The 19,048-nt window shown below is 41.5% G+C and overlaps 1 protein-coding gene and 1 non-coding gene across 2 annotated transcripts; both read left to right on the forward strand.

Moving 5' to 3' along the window:
* Positions 1-811: 811 nt before the first annotated feature.
* ATP5F1A (ATP synthase F1 subunit alpha) lies at positions 812-9,892 on the forward strand. The gene is made up of 12 exons (XM_061169753.1): positions 812-935; positions 2,440-2,518; positions 3,795-3,964; positions 5,809-5,982; positions 6,070-6,236; positions 6,442-6,590; positions 6,916-7,067; positions 7,176-7,400; positions 8,292-8,399; positions 8,514-8,658; positions 9,387-9,537; positions 9,677-9,892. The coding sequence occupies exons 1-12, from the start codon at positions 876-878 to the stop codon at positions 9,756-9,758; spliced, it is 1,662 nt and encodes a 553-aa protein (XP_061025736.1). The 5' UTR covers positions 812-875; the 3' UTR covers positions 9,759-9,892.
* A 3,040-nt stretch (positions 9,893-12,932) lies between these two features.
* LOC133076037 (U1 spliceosomal RNA) lies at positions 12,933-13,096 on the forward strand. Its single transcript, XR_009697458.1, has one exon. It is a non-coding gene; the product is annotated as a U1 spliceosomal RNA (small nuclear RNA).
* Positions 13,097-19,048: the final 5,952 nt, after the last annotated feature.

The raw sequence follows: 19,048 nt of genomic DNA on the forward strand, positions 1-19,048 counted from the left end.
GGTTCAGTAGTTGTGGCTCGTGGGCTCTAGAGCGGAGGTTCGGTAGTTATGGTGCAGGGGCTTAGTTGCTCCGTGGCATGTGGGATCTTCCCAGACCAGGGCTGGAATCCACGTCTCCTGCATTGACAGGCAGATTCTTAACCACTGCGCCACCAGGGAAGTCCCCATGCTCGTTATACTTTTTAAACAATTTGCTTTAATTCGCAAACAGGATTCTTTTAGATCGAATCTAAAAGAACTGCGATTCTCCAATATGAGCGGTTATCAGATCATCTAGAATGGTGTGGATGCTTTTCAAAGATTCAGATTGCCCCAGATTTTTGACTCAGAGGGTCTGGGGTATAGCCAGCGATCTGCGGATTAATCCGCGTTAATTCGCCCAGCAGGAAACGCTCTGCTGCCAAACCGCCGAGTTGAAATAACTGTTTACTGCACCTACATCACCAAGGTTTAATAGCTGTAGCTTCGGACCCGCCACAATCAACCCCCCTGACGGTCAAGCTAGCCGCGCCCCAGGACGGGGTTACGCCAGCATCATTTCTCTGCCGGGATGCGGTCTGGTAACTGCTTCTTGGCCGGTTCCGCTACCCATGTGGTCGCCCAGGGCAACCATAAGGTCGACGCGAAAGATCAAAGTACATGGGTAACCAATGCCTGGGCCGAAGCTGGCAAAGGTCTAATTAGTAATTTGGAGGTTCAAATCTAAAAACTACACTTAAAAAAAGTAATTACCGGCAGATTCGCGTCCGGGGGAGGGGCGGTACTTCCGGGTCACGTGTGCTGGCTCCTTGACCTTCCTCGCAGCTCGGCCATTTTGTCCCAGTCAGTCCAGAGGTTGCGGCTGCAGAGGAAGCACCTGAGGAAGAGCCGCGAAGATGCTATCCGTGCGCGTCGCCGCGGCCGTGGCCCGCGCCCTCCCTCGGCGGGCCGGGTTGGTGAGCGAGGGGTGCCGGCGGCAGGGAGGGTGCTCGGCGGCAGTAGGTGGTGATGCACGGGCTCGGCCGCTCTTTCTGCGCGGAGGGTGAGGGGCTGTGGCGGGCGGCGCCATCTTGCTCCGCTGGCCACTTGGGCTGTCCTGGGCTGGCGGCGGAAGGGCCCTTTGGTCGCCCCGTGCGGGAGGGTGCGGAGTGCTGAAGGGGAGGCAGTGACCTTCGTGTTATCCAGAGATGGCGCCTCCGGAGGATTCCAGTCTTTGTCTGAGAGAGGCCTTGAATGAAGGTCAGGACTGGGGCGCTAGTTTTCCGAGGCCTGCTGCGAAACGACGAGGTTCGGTCTCGCTGCTTCTCCGGAACTTCCTCTCTGAAGGTCGGAGCACTGTTGTCAGGCCTCGTTGAAGCGAGCTAGGGGAGCCTGACATTGTATTGAAGGTCAGCAGGCCCCGGCCTTCCACCTCTTCCCCGAGGTCGGTTCAGACGAAATCCGTAAATGAAGGTGGTTTTCTGAATGCTTCAGTAGGCGGTCTCTTAGTGCTGAATAGTGAAACGATCATGAAAACACCGTACAGGTGCAAATATGCATTTCACTGTGGCCGATACCTTGACAGCAGAGGAGCTGGCTTCTAAATTGTCCCAGTCTGGCAGATTTTTCTTTGTGGTGCTTTGACGTGTTTTACGATTTCGTCCTTGAGGAATCGTTAGTGTTTGAGAAATCAAGTAAAATAAAATAGAACATAGGTTGGAAAAAACCTGTGGAGGTCAGTGCCCTTCATTACTAATATCACTTGGAGTTAAGGACATAACCTTTAGGTCCTGTGTAAACACTTTTACATTTACTTGTTCTTTCATCTTAAGAGTAATCTCAATTTGGGAGGTGAAATAAATATATTAGCCATTTTACTACCCTAACAACCTCTGGTAGCGTTTTGGATTTCTGTTAGGAAAAAAAAAGCATTTTTAATGATTTTCATCCAGGTCCTATAGAAGCGAGTGTCTTCAGAATTGACATTGACCAACCACAGTGTTACAACTTGAGGGAGGAGGGGTCCAGATTACTGCAGGCTTTGTTGAAGGCAGTTTTTTTTAAAAAGTGCATGTGCCATATCTCTTAGTTTCTAATCAAACTCTAACATTTACAGGCTTTTTTTTTTTTTAAGGTTAAAATAGAAAATCTATTGAGATTTGCCCCTTTTAGGAAGCAGTTTATCAAATTGAGAATGTCCACAACTCAATTGAAATATATCTAGTCATATTATCCGATGTCTTTAAAAAGAAAGATACGTTGTTAGCTGTTGCTTTTTAAAATATGCTATGCTGTTTTTAGCGTATTTATAGTGTATCAGGAGCTGCATAATAAATTTTCACATAGATCAAAAGTGCTTTCTCAGGTGGTTAATATTTACGCTGATAATTTGATCAAGCCAAGCCTGCGTTTGTTTAAGCTTGCTAGTTTTATAAAGGCTTTTTTTAAAATTAGATTTTTAAAAAAAAATCCTTGCACTAGGTCTCCAAAAATGCTTTGGGATCATCCTTCATTGCTGTAAGGAACCTCCATGCCTCTAACTCTCGTCTTCAGAAGACTGGTAAGTTGTTAATTCTGTGTCTACACCACACTTACTACCTTGTTATTAAATGAAAAATGAAGTTACGTAGGTTACATACCTACTGTGGATGTTTTGGGGTTTTTCCATTAGTTAGTTTTTTCTCTCAATTTTAGTTACTATGGAATCTCAGATTCTTAACCCATAATGAGCCATTTAGCCCTGTCGGTAGGTTCTCTTGTTCTAGTGAAATGAACTATAATTATGTATTTCTCTTTTGATGTTAGTACAGGTTCTTTTTTTTCTCATAATAAATGCCCCTTTGGTGGAAACAAAGTATATATCAGGTGGTGGGCACCCTTTCTGATCTATGAATCTTTTCCTCTCCTAAAAAAAGACTGAAAAAAAGCAGGTAATTTTTACCTCTATGTTTTTCAAAGACAATAATTGGTAACCTATACCTGGCAGTCTGAATTTGCACATTGTAAATGCAATAGAGAAGTGAGGAGGTAAGCTTAGGAAGATGCTGTAGGTTGGGAAATTTCTTTTGGGATGTGCATTAGGGCTTTTGAAATAAAGTTAGGTATCTCCCACATGCTGAGATGAAGAATAGTACCTGCATCCTTTTAAAGGAAAAGTTACAAGTTTTCCCCACTATTTGAAAGTGGAACATTCTAATGAAACCTTTCCTTGGCTGAAATGGCTAAAGTGTGAAGAAGCGATTACCCTTTTTTGTAAAAGTGAAATGGCATAAATGGAACTTTCGAAAAGAGGGGGATACCTGTACTTACACTTTGTTAAACAGTTGCCTTTTTTTTGGCTGCGAGGCTTGCGGGAACTTAGTTCCAAGACCAGGGATTGAGCCTGCGCCTTCAGCAGTGAAAGCACAGAGTCCTAACCACTGGATTGCCAGAGAATTCCCAAACAGTTGCTTTTTAAAATACACTGCATTTTTAAAATATGCTTTTTATAGAGTTTACGTTTGAGTTAAATTCAAGTTTTAACATAAATACAGATTTCCTAGACATTAAACCAAAGAATTACAGGATAGGAAATGTTTATTTTAAGGGTATTGCTTAATTTGATTAGCTCCTTATCTGGTTTACATTTGTCTCATGAAGTTTTCTCTCAGTCACTTGGATTCATTTTCATAGTGGTAGGTATCAAGCTTTTTTGAATAGAATGTTGGACATTATGTTTTAGAATGCGATTTGATTATTATGATCACAACTCTAGTTTATATATTGTTGGGGAAATGAGTTTTGAAAAGGTCTTTGGACCAGGCTGTTTTTGTAATGGAATTGTCCTCTCTTAATAGGCACTGCTGAGGTGTCCTCTATTCTTGAAGAGCGTATTCTTGGAGCTGATACCTCTGTTGACCTTGAAGAGACTGGGCGTGTTTTAAGTATTGGTGATGGTATTGCCCGTGTACATGGGCTGAGAAATGTTCAAGCAGAAGAAATGGTAGAGTTTTCTTCAGGTTTAAAGGTAAATTATAAAATGAGATTTTGATGTTTTAGCATTGGTGTCTCCTCAGTTATTCATTTAGTAATTCAGAGATTGTGTCAGATTTTTCTTTTTTAACTTTGAATCCGAATCTGCTTCACTGTTTGTGTTTGTCATTATTATAGATTGCGAAAAAAATAAATTTTTTGTTAATAAAACTTTTTACCCTAGGGACTGATTTACACATAAGTTGTAACCATTAGCATTGAAATATAAAACTGAGTAAATCTTCACCCAGATTTTGAGAAGTTCAAGTCTGTTTGTAGCTGTTAAGATCATCCTATACGAAAGCATTTGGTAACTTTAAGTTCATTTCCAGTGGAAAGTTGAAAGCCACTGACTTTGTATTTCTAGTAAGAGTAGATCTATTGTTGAGAAGTGAGCTAGTAATGTAGCTATCAGAAGCTCTCTAATGATACAAGTCTACTTTTTTCTATTAGATTGAGCTTAGTTGGGCAGTAGGGTGAGAAATAAAAGTTGTAGGAGTCATGGGTTCTCTGATGAAAGCAGAGCATGATATCCAGGTGGACCAGGGGCAGTAGAATTACCCACTAATCACACAGGGGGAAAGATCTTCTTGGTCTTCTTGCTAGTGTCCAGTGTGGAAAAAGAGCCTGTTGGTGTGGAAGACTAATTATGGAGCTGAAAGTTTTATCAGTAGCTCTCAGACCTTGGTTAAAAATTTAATCTCTCATCTATAGTGTATATATCTTTGAGAGGTTAGGCTGAAATAGATGAACTGAATTTCCTTTTAGCTTTTTTTTTTTTTGGCTGTGTTGGGTCTTCGTTGCTGTACATGGGCTTTCTCTAGTTGCGGCCAGCAGGGGCTACTCTTCATTGTGTTGCAGTGGCTTCTCTTGTTGCAGAGCACAGGCTCTAGCTGTGTGGGCTTCAGTAGTTGTGGTGCGTGGGCTCAGTAGTTGTGGCTCACAGGCTCAGTAGTTGTGGCACACAGGCTTAGTTGCTCCACGGCATGTGGGATCTTCCCAGACCAGGGCTCAAACCTGTGTCCCCTGCACTGGCAGGCGGATTCCTAACCACTGTGCCACCAGGGAAGTCCCAACAGGGCAATTATTAATTTAAATTTTAAATAGCCACATGTGGTTCGGGACTACTCTGTTGAACATCAGATATTCAGACTAAAGATGTTGTATCTGCGATGATATTCCATGATATTCTTCTGTATTTACTGTAAGTAATTCTCCAGAGCTTCATTTATTGACCAGAGTCAGTTCCTGGACTAGCTTTTTTGCTTTGGTTATGATTTAGGGACCTAAAATCTTCCCATTTTGAAATATGATTGTAATGATGAGAGATGACCCAGCACTGTCATATTATATAGATTTGTTCTTGATTAGGTAGCTTTTAATTTAACTTTTTACTAACCTGATGGGTACAGGTTCTGACTAGATTGTTTTTTAAAATTGTTCATGGAGTTCTCACAGATGTGAATCAAGCGTGTCTTAAAATTCCCAGTTGACCTTGATTGCTTTATTTCATACTGGTCACCCAGTTCAAAAACCATAGTCAAAGGAAATGCAGTAGAAAAAGCTTAAACTGTTCAATTTCTTTGCTTCTTTTAGTTCTTAGAGGATGTGATAAGGTGCTTCTTAGGCTTATAATTCTAACCTATGATTATTCAAGGGAACATGTTGCTGTTTTAGAAGTCTTAACTAAGGAAGATTGTTCGTTGGAAAAATACTCACGAGTAAACCAGATCTGAAAAGTCAATATTACTTTTTCCCTCTATTTTTGTATGTAGTGTAGGTATATGGAAAGAAGTGCCACTCAAGCTTCATGGGTATTCAATTGTGTTTTTTGTATAGGGTATGTCTCTGAACTTGGAACCTGACAATGTTGGTGTTGTCGTGTTTGGAAATGATAAACTAATTAAGGAAGGAGATATTGTGAAGAGAACTGGGGCTATTGTGGATGTTCCAGTCGGCGAGGAGCTGTTGGGTCGTGTAGTAGATGCTCTTGGTAATGCCATTGATGGAAAGGTAGGTCTAACATTTATTAGATGTGGTTGTAGCTTCTAACAAAGAGCCAAACTGATTGTTCTGGGGTTTCTTTTTATCGTTTAACAGGGTCCAATTGGTTCCAAGACCCGAAGGCGAGTTGGTCTGAAAGCCCCTGGGATCATTCCTCGAATCTCTGTGCGGGAACCAATGCAGACTGGCATTAAGGCTGTGGACAGCTTGGTGCCGATTGGTCGTGGTCAGCGTGAGCTGATTATTGGTGACCGACAGACTGGGTAAAGACTCGTTAGCTTGTTGAAAAGTTCTAACTAAAATTTGCTCTGTGGAAAGATTACTTTTAGGCTTGGAATGGTAAATACTTTGGATATCCTGGAGAGAGTAGAATGTGATAGGAGGAGGAAGAGGAAGAGGAGTGAAATTTAAGTTGGGGGATCCTTTGAAGTATTTAGTAAGATACATGTTTATTTTCTCTTTTTAAAGCAAAACGTCAATTGCTATTGACACAATCATTAACCAGAAACGATTCAATGATGGAACTGATGAAAAGAAGAAGCTGTACTGTATCTACGTTGCTATTGGTCAAAAGAGATCCACTGTTGCCCAGTTGGTGAAGAGACTTACAGATGCAGGTATTAAGGAACTGTAGTCTCATTGCTATTATCTGGGATGCTGCTAATCTTAGGATAGCTTATGCTTAATGTAGGGTGATTTTAATTACTTCCTAATGAGCTGAAGTTTCTAATATAAATCAATACAAAAGTAATAAGTAAAAAACTAGTATAAAACAGCAGCTAACTTCTAAGGTTCTGTCAGTTTCTTTAAAGTAGAAGCTATTTGGTTAATTTTAATAGTAAATCACAGTAGTAAAGCACTTAGATAGTTTTTATTCTAGTCTCTAATCTAAAATCACAATATTGATAACCATGTAAAACTTAAAATTTATTTTCTTCTCAGATGCCATGAAGTACACCATTGTGGTTTCAGCTACTGCTTCGGATGCTGCCCCACTTCAGTACCTGGCTCCTTATTCTGGATGTTCTATGGGAGAATATTTTAGGGATAATGGCAAACATGCTTTGATCATTTATGACGACTTATCCAAACAGGTCAAATGAAATGTATTTTTAGACTCTGTATGTTGGTGCCACAATGGTAGTTGACAAATGTAGCTTCTGTCAAATAGGTGAACTTCACAACCCTTTTCTATACCATAGGCTGTTGCTTATCGTCAGATGTCTCTGCTGCTCCGCCGACCCCCTGGTCGTGAGGCCTATCCTGGTGATGTGTTCTACCTACACTCCCGTCTGCTAGAGAGAGCAGCCAAAATGAACGATGCTTTTGGTGGTGGCTCCTTGACTGCTTTACCAGTCATAGAAACACAAGCTGGAGATGTGTCTGCTTACATTCCAACGAATGTCATTTCCATCACTGACGGACAGGTATTGTTTTTATGATTAAATAAGTGTGAAAGCTTCGGATGATTTCAAGGCATTGGTTGAGATTAGTAGTTTCGAACTAATTTGTTAAATGCTTTTTACTTTTCATTATGGAAAATCTCAAACGTAAAGAGAATAGTATAATGAAACCCCACATATCCCACCCATTTATCAATTTGTGGTATAGTGTACTTCATTCTTGCTTTCTTTTTACCCACTATTCTCTTCCCTGTATAATTTTGAAGCAAATCCTGGAGAGATCACACCACTTCACTTGTATAAGTTTCAATATAAATACGATACCTGTTCTTTTCTCATCTCATTCACATTTCCTAATTTCAGCAATAGAATATGCAAGTTGATTGGGTTGTGAAAGATTTGAGGAGCTCTTTACCATAAGAAGACATTTAGCATTCTTCCTGGCTTCAGCTTTTTTTTTTTTTTTTTAATTTTTTTTATTTTATTTTTACTAATTTTTGGCCATGGTATTCTATTTATTTATTTATTTATTTATTTATTTATTTATTTATTTATTTATTGGTGGTGTTGTCTCTTCGTTTCTGTGCGAGGGCTTTCTCTAGTTGTGGCGAGTGGGGGCCACTCTTCATCGCGGTGCACGGGCCTCTCACTGTCGCGGCCTCTCTCGTTGCGGAGCACAGGCTCCAGACACGCAGGCTCAGTAATTGTGGCTCACGGGCCTAGTTGCTCCGCGGCATGTGGGATCTTCCCAGACCAGGGCTCGAACCCGTGTCCCCTGCATTGGCAGGCAGATTCTCAACCACTGCGCCACCAGGGAAGCCCCTGGCTTCAGCTTTTGCTACAGTGACTTAATTTTGAAAATAGTTGATTTCTTTAGGCCTGCTAATAAGCGTGAGTATTTTCCTTACATTGTAGATTTTCTTGGAAACAGAATTGTTCTACAAAGGTATCCGTCCTGCCATTAACGTTGGTTTGTCTGTATCCCGTGTTGGATCTGCTGCCCAAACCAGGGCCATGAAACAGGTAATTTGCATCACTTTCTCATTAGGTTAAAAATCAAAGTGTATTTGTATGGTGGTCTGTGTCATTGAGGTAAGTATTTTTGCATTGTGTGAATTAACCATTTCTGTATTTCAGGTGGCAGGTACCATGAAACTGGAATTGGCTCAGTATCGTGAGGTTGCTGCTTTTGCCCAATTTGGTTCTGACCTCGATGCTGCCACTCAACAACTCTTGAGTCGTGGTGTGCGTTTGACTGAGTTGCTGAAGCAAGGACAGTATTGTGAGTTGTACTTTCCATTTGGTCAAGTTCCTACTGTGTGTGAGGACCTGGGAATATCACATAGCTCTTTATAAGAATACGTGCTGTTACTCTCTGATCAAAGATGTTGTGTTTTGAATGTGATTGATACCTGTGTTACTTAATTAAACTACAGTCCTTATCATTTGAATGTAAATGTGAGGAAAGGTATACTAATACCCTTCTTTTGGGAGTTAAGACATAGTAGATTCCATTCCTCCCCACCATCGCCCTCTTGGCTATATGATTGTGGAATTTGGCAGATTTAAAAGAATGTTAGTGTCGGGAATTCCCTGGCAGTCCAGTGGTTAGGACTCTGCCAAGGGCCTGGGTTCGATCCCTGGTCAGGGAACTAAGGTCCTGCAAGCTGCATGGGTGCGGCCAAAAAAAAAAATTAAAAAAAAAAAAAGAATGTTAGTGTGTACTACCTTGCTATAAAATTTCAGCAAGTTATTTATACCTAAAACAATATAAATGCTGCTGGATGATATACAGTGCTCATGGAATATGCTCAAAGGTTACACTTCAAGGCTTAACCATTATGAGGAAAAAACTGATTCAGGGGGTGGGAAGGAGTACTGATGTGGAGTTTCCACTTGTGAAGGTAGGCGATCTGTAGAGACATGTTAATAATTTGTGGAAAAAGTAAGTTTCTCTGACTTTGGAAACATGGCATTTATTTGTTGAGCAACTCACTTATTTCTTTTCAGCTCCCATGGCTATTGAAGAGCAAGTGGCTGTTATCTACGCTGGTGTCAGGGGGTATCTTGATAAGCTGGAGCCCAGCAAGATCACAAAGTTTGAGAACGCTTTCTTGTCTCATGTTATCAGCCAACATCAAACCCTGTTGGGCAAAATCAGGTATGAACACAACTGATGTCTTCTTTTTTGTAAGCTTTAAAATGTAAAGTCTTGTTAAAATTCTTTTGAATTCTGTAATTAAGCTAGTCATTGAATTTTTATCCAGGTCAGAACTGATCGGCTTTTGTTTTCAAAATAGGGCTGATGGAAAGATCTCAGAAGAGTCAGATGCAAAGATGAAAGAGGTTGTAACAAACTTCTTGGCTGGGTTTGAAGCTTAAACTCCTGTGGATTCACGTCAAATACCAGTTTGGTTTTGTCATTGTTTCTTCTTGTTCCATTTATAAAAGGATTATTCCAATACTGCAGATGTACAGTAATCACATTAAAATAAAGGTTCCATATTGCTTGGTGACTTTCTATAGATTCTTTAAAAAGAACTGAGATTACTTTGAGGAATTGGTAAACATGTTTCTTAGCTTTTTTTACTTGATTATTATTAAAGTTAGCAGGCCTATATAATATTCGAGACTGAGTTCTTTGTAAGATTCTAGAGTGCTTTGTGATTGATTAAAGAGAAATTCACTAATTGGATATATGTGGCAAAGTTCATATTTGATAATGTTGAAAAGTCTGATTGACTTCTCTTCCCAGAAGACTGTAATTTGCATAAAGAGATACTGTAGGCAGGAAAAGAATAGGGCAACTAAAATTGTCAAGGCAATAAAAAAAATGCTAAGTGAAGAATGAAAGATTAGGACAAAAATTGAGAAAGGTATCAGAATAAAATTGTGAACATATCAATATTTTCTCATTTTGTGCTTTAACGTACCTTTTATAAGCTGCAGTTCTTAATTAAGAAGTGATCAGGTTTTCATGGTTAGTATTTTTGGTCTTATTTAGGAAATTTTTACAGTCAGAAAGATAACTATATTTTCTACTAAGAGTTCTAAAGATTTGCTTTGTTGTCTGAGCTTAATTCAGTATTAGAGTTCTCCAGAGAAATAAAACATAAACATAGCTGTATAGGGAGATTATGGGGTTGGCAAGTTTGAAAGGGTAGATGGGCAGGTTGGAGACCCAGGGAACAGTTGCATCTGGAGGTAGAATTCCTTCGTCCATGGTGGACCTCAGGTTTTTCTGCTGGATGAGACCCACCCACGTGGAGAGTAATCTGCCTTACTCAAAGTCTACTGCTTTTTAAGTGTTAATCATCTAAAAAAATACCTTCACATGGGACTTCCCTGGTGGTCCAGTGGTTAAGATTCTGTGCTTCCAATGCAGGAGGAGCAGGTTCGATCCCTGGTTGGGGAACTGAGATCCCATGTGCTGGGTGGCACGTGGCCAAAAAAGAAAACCTTCACGGCAATGTCTAAACTGGTGTTTGACCAAAAACTGGATACCATAGCCCAACCGAGCTGACATAAAAGATTGACCATCATCATCCATTTGGAGTTGTATTTTTTTTTTTTTTTTTTTTTTTATTTGTTTTTATTTATTTATGGCTTGTGTTGGGTCTTCGTTTCTGTGCGAGGGCTTTCTCTAGTTGCGGCAAGTGGGGGCCACTCTTCATCGCGGTGCGCAGGCCTCTCACTATCGTGGCCTCTCTTGTTGCGGAGCACAGGCTCCAGACGCGCAGGCTCAGTAATTGTGGCTCACGGGCCTAGCTGCTCCGCGGCATGTGGGATCTTCCCAGACCAGGGCTCGAACCTGTGTCCCCTGCATTGGCAGGCAGATTCTCAACCACTGCGCCACCAGGGAAGCCCTGGAGTTGTATTTTTGTGTAGAGGTCAGAAATCTTATTTTTTTTTTTCCTTTTCCATCTGTATATCCCGTTTTTTCAGCTCCATTTATTAAATGGTTCTTCCCCACTTAAACTATCATGTGTGTTGTATTTAAATTTCACCCATGCCTGTGTCTTTTTGGGCTCTATTCATTTTTAAATTAACACAGGCATATAATTTAATGAATCGAAAACTCAAGACAGGGCTGTTGATGAAAAATGGCAATCTCTTGCTTGTCTACCCCCAACTTTCAGCTCTCTTAAAGAAACTAACTTCATTTATTTCTTTTGTCAGTTATCTCTATATCGCAGTTTTTATTATGCTGCTTTTATATTATATGTGTGATCTATTGATCTCACCCAATAGGTAAGAATTTTTCACGTGGACACTCACACTACCCACCCTACCATAATTCTCTGTCATTACAATATAAACAGATTATGATTTGAGATAAAGAAATTTTGCTTATGTGACTTATTTATGAGCTGATGAAAGCCGAAATGTTTATGTTCTTCTCAGTCTCGGTAGGCTCTGTATAAATAGAATACTTTAAAACAGTACTAGTTTAATTTGTCTAATGATAGATGATACTGATACTAAAAGAGCAGATATGCCCTATGAAAAGTTTTTGTGAGTCTGGTCATTTAGATTTTAGTTTCTACTGTCAATAAGCTGTATGAATTTGGTAAGTCATTTAAGTTTTTGTTCATGTAAATGAAGAGTTGTGCTAGAACATGTCAAGAATTCTAGACGTATGGCCCTTTCCCTGATTTTACTGAGCTAAAGCCCAGCCCATTCTATTGCAGCAGTGAACCAGGAGCAACAAATTCTAAGATTCAAATGTATTTTTTTTTTTTAATCACTCAAGAGACTAATGTGATGGGGCACTTCACCTGGCTGTTCTGAACAGGCAGGCCTGAATACTCTGATTAATGGCCTTCTTGTGCGGCAGCCAAATGGCCTATCATAAAATGGTTTTTGTACAGCTTACAGAGGAATGGTGAACGTCTGAAAAGGTACTTGACCTTTGAAATTTGAGGTTTTATGGCTTTCAGATACGTATTTTAAGGTCTCTTGATAAAGTCTATGATGCTAGAAATTAAGATAGGCATATTTTATTTTTTATAAATTTAAAAATTTTGTTTTTGGTTGCGTTGGGTCTTCGTTGTGGTGCGTGGGCTTCTCATTGCGGTGGCTTCTGTTGTTGTGGAGCAGGGGCTCTAGGTGCATGGACTTCAGTAGTTGCGGTGTGCGGGCTCAGTAGCTGTGGCTTGCGGACTCTAGAGCGCAGGCTCAGTAGTTGTGGCACAGGGGTGCTTAGTTGCTCCATGGTATGTGGGATCTTCCTGGACCAGGGCTCGAACCCACGTCACCTGCATTGGCAGGCGGATTCTTAACTGCTGCGCCACCAGGGAAGCCCAAGATAGGCATATTTTAAATAGTATTTAGTTTATTGAGCATTAACTATGAGATGAACACTAAAGAAAGGTACAAAGTGAGCAAGGCAGAAGGATCCTCTCAGTAACTTATCTAGGGTTAGGGAGGGAGGACAAAAGACATTTAATGTAATGATGACTTTGTAAATACTGTGCAGCTACTACCTAGAAATACAAATAAGATGCAGTAAGTAACCAGTGCAAAGTGCCATTTGAATTAAAAATGAATACCTATATACTTACCTGGCAGGGGAGATACCATGATCACGAAGGTGGTTTTCCCAGGGCGAGGCTTATCCATTGCACTCCGGATGTGCTGACCCCTGTGATTTCCCCAAATGTGGGAAACTCGACCGCATAATTTGTGGTAGTGGGGGACTGCGTTCGCGCTTTCCCCTGAAAAAAAAAAAAAAAATGAATACCTACTGGTAGAGCTGGAAAAGAGCTCGTGTTGGCATTTGGCCAGAGGAAGACTTTTTACTTTTTTAATTTTATCTATATTTTTGGCTGCATTGGGTCTTCGTTGCTGTGTGCGGGCTTTCTCTAGTTGTGGCGAGCGGGGGCTACTCCTCGTCGTGGTGCACAGACTTCTTGCGGTGGCTTCTGTTGCGGAGCACGGGCTGTAGGCACGTGGGCTTCAGGAGCTGTGGCATGCAGGCTCAGCAATTGTGGTTTGTGGGCCTAGAGTGTAGGCTCAGTAGCTGTGGCGCATGGGCCCAGTTGCTCCACGGCATGTGGGATCTTCCCAGACCAGGGATCCAACCCATGTCCCCTGCATTGGCAGGTGGATTCTTAACCACTATGCCACCAGGGAAGCCCACTTTTTTTTTTTTAGTGGGTTGAAGTATAGTTGATTACAATATTGTGTTAGTTTCAGGTATACAGCAAAGTGATTCAGTTATTTTTTTTTCAGATTTTTCCGTTATAAGTTATTAAAAGATATTGAATATAGTTCCCTATACTATACAGTAAATCCTTGTTTATATACAGTAGTACATATCTGTTAATCCCATACTCCTAATTAATCCTCCTCCCTTTCCCCTTTGGTAGCCATAAGTTTGTTCTGTGAGTCTGTTTTGTAAATAAACTAATTTGTGTTATTTTTTAGATTCCACATACAAGTGATAATCATATAATATTTGTCTTTCTCTGACTTATTATTTTTTTAAATTAATTTATTTTTGGCTGCGTTGGGTCTTTGTTGCTGTGCGCAGGCTTTCTCTAGTTGCGGCGAGTGGGGGCTACTCTGTTGCGGTGCACAGGCGTCTCATTGCAGTGGCTTCTCGTTGGGGAGCAGGGGCTCTAGGTGCGTGGGCTTCAGTAGCAGCATGCAGGCACAATAGTGGCTCACGGGCTCTAGAGCGCAGGCTCAGTAGTTGGTGGTGCACGGGCTTAGTTGTTCTACAGCATGTGGGATCTTCCTGGACCAGGGCTTGAACCTGTGTCCCCTGCGTTGGCAGGTGGATTCTTAACTACTGCGCCACCAGGGAAGTCCCCTCTTTACTTTCTTTTTAAGTTATGAAAATACTCAGACCTAAGAAAAGTTGAAAAAATAGTACAATTAACACCCATTTACTCTTCATCAATATACACCAGTTATTAATATTTTGATGCATTTGCTTTATTCATTCATTACTTCATTTATTCATTTTTCTGGTGAACCATTTGAGAGTAAGTTGCAGGCATCCTGACAGTTTGGACACTTGAGCTAAAACATTTCAGCATCTATATCCTAAGAATAAAGATATTCATCTTTATAACCACAATACCACTATTACACCTAAGAAAACAAACATTGATTCACTAATATGCAGTCCTTAATAAAATTTCCCTAATTATCTCCCCAGCATCTTTCACTGAATGGTTTTGGGATCTGTTGATTCTTGCCTGACATAGTTACAACATTGGGAGTTTTAAAGTGGTGGTTTTATAATTCCTTTCTACATTGACTAGCTGGCATTCTCTAAAGGAAAGCTTTCCATCTCATATCAGTATGAACCACAGATCGCAAAATCAGTGGGAAGATGCTCCTGGAGTAATTAATGTATGGAGGAAACCAGGTGTAAGCCTTCTAGTCCTCTCCCAGTCCAAGGGTTTTATTGGGGCTAGTCACATGGGCACCTTCTGCCTAGCATGTACTAAAATTCCAGACTCCCGGAAGGAAACAGGTATTCAGCATAAGTCACGTTGTACAAACAGTTCAGGCACAAAATTTTTATATCAGTGTTGGAACTGAATACCAGTCAAGTTCCTAGATGCTAGTCAAGGGCTAATCTTGCAAGCAGGCTTTTCTCAGGATAGCAGCAGTACCAGACCTGCTATATATTAACTCTTCTGCACAGGCATTTTTAAAATGGTAATTATCAGCAAGACCAACCTGCAATATTGACCTCACTTGTACTCTCCAGGGGTCCTGCATTTAGCCAGTTAAAACAAATCCTATTAACCATGAAGATGTATATTAGAAAGGCGGCTTACACAAGTTTCTGTCTGAACCTATTTTATTTGGTCAAGGCATCAACTCGAGCCCAGCACAGCTCTGGCCCCTGTACTGAAGCTGACCTGAATGCCTTCCAGAGCTGAGGCAGCATCATGATAGTATAGGAGTATGGTATATTGTCACAACTAATGAACCAATATTGATAAGTCATAATTGACTAAAGTTCATCCTTTATTCAGATTTCCTTAGGTGTTTTGTTTTCTACTCCCCCCCCCCCCCGGCCACCCCATGAATTTCTTTAGTTTTTACTTAATGTCCTTTTTCTGTTCCAATTTCACATCCAGGATACTACATTAGTCATCACGCCTCCTTAGGTCTCTCTGGGCTGTGAGTTTCTTAGATTTCCTTGTTTGTAATGACCTTGACAGTTTTGAGGGATAGTAATTAGGTATGTTATAGAATGTCTTTCACTTTGATATTTTCCTCATGATTAGACTAGGGTTATATGTTTTTAGGTGAAAGACCACAGAGGTAAATTACCAGTCTCATCACCTGATGTCAAGGGTACATACTGTCAATGTGAATTATGACTGTTCATGTTAATCTTTTTTTTTTAATATAAATTTATTTATTTATTTTTGGCTGCATTGCGTCTTTGTTGCTGCGCGCAGGCTTTTCTCTAGTTGCGTCGAGCGGGGGCTACTCTTCGTTGCTACACATGCACTTCTCATTGCAGTGGCTTCTCTTGCTGCGGAGCACGGGCTTTAGGCACACGGGCTTCAGTAGCTGTGGCACGTGGGCTCAGTAGTTGTGGCTCGTGGGCTCTAGAGCGCAGGCTCAGTAGTTGTGGCACACGGGCTTAGTTGCTCCGTGGCATGTGGGATCTTCCTGGACCAGGGCTCGAACCCGTGTCCCCTGCATTGGCAGGTGGATTCTTAACCACTGCGCCACCAGGGAAGTCCACTCATGTTAATTTTGATCACCTGCCTGAGGTTGTGTTTATCAGGCTTCTCCACTGTAAGGTTACTCTCCCCCCACCTCCTTCCATATTGTATTCTTTGGGGGGAAGTGACTATTCATAGCTTCCACTGAAGGGATGGGAAGTTCTGCTCACCTCCTTGAAGGTGGAGCATCAACATAAATTATTTGGAATTATGCACAGAAGATTTATATATCCTTTATTTACGTATTCAGTCACCTATTTATATCAGTACGAATTCCTGGTTAATTATTTTATACTTTGGGTTATAATGCAATATTACATTTCTTCTGTTCAAATTGTTGCAGCTTTGGCCATTGTGGCCTGTTTCAATTGGCTCCGGTGTCCCTTTGTAATGCCCTCAATTGTGTATTTGTACATGTGGGCTTTCTGGTACTGCAAGATGCTCCATGCTTACCTTATATTGTATATTTCCTGTCCCAGCCCTAGGAACAGTCCGTGTTTTTTGGTTTTAGTTTTACAAGTTATATATATATATATATGTGTATATATATATATATATAAAAGCACACACACATATACGTATATATATATATATACACATACTGGATATGAGTTCTTTGTAGAATAAATGTATTATAAATTTCATCTTCTATTCTTTAGCTTGCTTTTCACTCTTAAATGGTGGCTTTTGATGAAAAAGCCCCACATGCAGTAGGTTGTCTTCTGTGACAGTGAATATCAAAGTTTTTCCATCTTTAAACTACTTTGACCAGGAACAGATCCTCTGAGTTCCTTACCTCACTCAGTTTCACTGATGAAAATTCTAATCTTAAAAGGTGTTGAGAAGGGGGAGTTTTCCCCTCCCCCACTTTGACTGGTCTATTAATAAAGTTGACACCTGACAGATTAATGAGAAAAAGTAACAAATTTTAATTTGTGCACATGGAAGTCTCAGAAATGGGATATAAGAAGTGGCTAAAGCAGGCAACTTTTTTTTTTTTTTTAGTTTATTTATTTTTTGGCTGCATTGGGTCTTCGTTGCTGTGAGCGGGCTTTCTCTAGTTGCGGCGAGCGGGGGCTACTCTTCATTGAGACGCGCGGGCTTCTCATTGCAGTGGCTTCTCGTGTGTAGAGCACGGGCTCTAGGCACGCGGGCTTCAGTAGTTGTGGCACACAGGCTCAGTAGTTGTGGCTCGCGGGCTCTAGAGCGCAGGCTCAGTAGTTGTGGCGCACGGGCTTAGTTACTCCGCGGCATGTGGGATCCTCCCGGACCAGGGCTCGAACCCGTGTCCCCTGCATTGGCAGGCGGACTCTTAACCACTGCGTCACCAGGGAAGCCCAAAGCAGACAACTTTTATACTTTATTTATTTTTAAATATATTTATTTTTATATTTGGCTGCATTGGGTCTTTGTTGCTGAGCGCGGGCTTTCTCTAGCTGCGGCGAGCGGGGGCTACTCTTCGTTGCGGTGCGCGGACTTCTCCTTGTAGTAGCTTCTCCTGTTGCGGAGCATGGGCTCTAGGCATGCGGGCTTCAGTAGTTGTGGCACACAGGCTCAGCAGTTGTGGCTTGCGGGCTCTAGAGCGCAGGCTCAGTAGTTGTGGTGTATGAGCTTAGTTGCTCCGCGGCATGTGGGATCTTCCCGGACCAGGGCTCGAACCCGTGTCCCCTGCATTGGTAGGCAGATTCTTAACCACTGTGCCACTAGGGGAAGCCCCCATACTTTTTAGACAAAGAATAAATTTGATAGGTATTGTCAGGACAAAGAAACTTAGGCTTTGGGTGCTTAATAAGTGAGTCTAAACAGAGTTTGGGCTTGGGGTAGTAAATGAAAGAATTACAGTAACAAGTTTTGTTTATATAGGCTTCTTGGCCCTGAATTCCATAATCTCTGGTGATAAGGATGTCTTTCAACCTCCTAGTACAGGGAGGGCACCTTTCAAATGGGAGATTTATTTCCTGCTTTCAGGGAGACAGGATGGTCAAGTGTCCCTCTTGCATTTGCAATTTAAATAACTTTAACTCAAAATCAATATGCCACTGAGGCATATTTTACAGGTGGTCTGCCTTGGGCCCCAACAATGGTACTCACCCTAACCCTTGCTTTGATCCATGCAGCTAGTAGCTCTTGGGCACTGAAGCCTCCTCCTGGAAGTTTTCCCTTTGTATTCTATTCCTGTCCTGTTCTGACCCTCTGTTCCATTCCTCAATCTACTCAGCTTCTAATCTTAGTGACGAAATCCATCCTGTCTGCTTTTGACATTGTCTTGGCAGACCTAATACAGCTTACTCCTGCCCTCTGGTGCTTTTGTACCATGGCCTCTGCTTGGCCAGGTCCTGGTCCTCGGATCCTGGCTTTATCTCCTTGGCCAGGTTTGCTCCCGTCTCCTGGATCGGACTATGGGAACTGAAGTAAAAATTGGTTCTGCTGTTGATGATCAGAGAGAGCTTATTGAATTCCCTGGCTGGCTCCATCATTTGTCTAATCCATGAGAGTACTTGAGAAAATATCATCCTTATCTTGAGGTGCTTTTCAGTCTTCTTGGGGAGGTAAGCTATCCAAGAGGAACAGAAATTAGAGAAGAACATAAGGATATAAATCATATTTCATTAAGGGCTAGTTTGTGTGACAAGAATGACAGTTTCTAGAAATTCAAGAAGTGAGAAGACAGGGCTGGAGAAGGTGGGGAGGTGGTGGTGAGATGGAACTTGAGCAGGAGGAAGAGCAGCACCCAGGCTGCCTGCAAAAGAGGAGCAAAGTTGGGATGGCAGAAAAGCCTGACTGGCCTGGGGTGAGGAGAGGGGAGGAAGCCGGGGAGTGAAGTGGGAAAGGTCAGGGTAGGGAGGGCCTTGACCACACAGGGGCATTTGGGACTTAATTGTGATAGGGAAACGTGGCTTTGTGAGGAGAGCAGAGACAAGAAGAAAGCAGTGTTTCAAGAAGGAACAACTAAGAGGAGTTGGCGGA

The sequence above is a fragment of the Eubalaena glacialis genome, chromosome 15 (assembly GCF_028564815.1).
Source record: "Eubalaena glacialis isolate mEubGla1 chromosome 15, mEubGla1.1.hap2.+ XY, whole genome shotgun sequence".
NCBI lineage: Eukaryota > Metazoa > Chordata > Mammalia > Artiodactyla > Balaenidae > Eubalaena > Eubalaena glacialis.

Excerpts from the sequence above, each read along its gene's own strand:
- ATP5F1A (XM_061169753.1), top strand. The coding sequence starts at position 876 with ATGCTATCCGTGCGCGTCGCCGCGGCCGTGGCCCGCGCCCTCCCTCGG. Across the intron at positions 7,401-8,291 it reads TTTCCATCACTGACGGACAG|ATTTTCTTGGAAACAGAATT; the intron begins GTATTGTTTTTA and ends CTTACATTGTAG. Across the intron at positions 8,659-9,386 it reads GCTGAAGCAAGGACAGTATT|CTCCCATGGCTATTGAAGAG; the intron begins GTGAGTTGTACT and ends ATTTCTTTTCAG.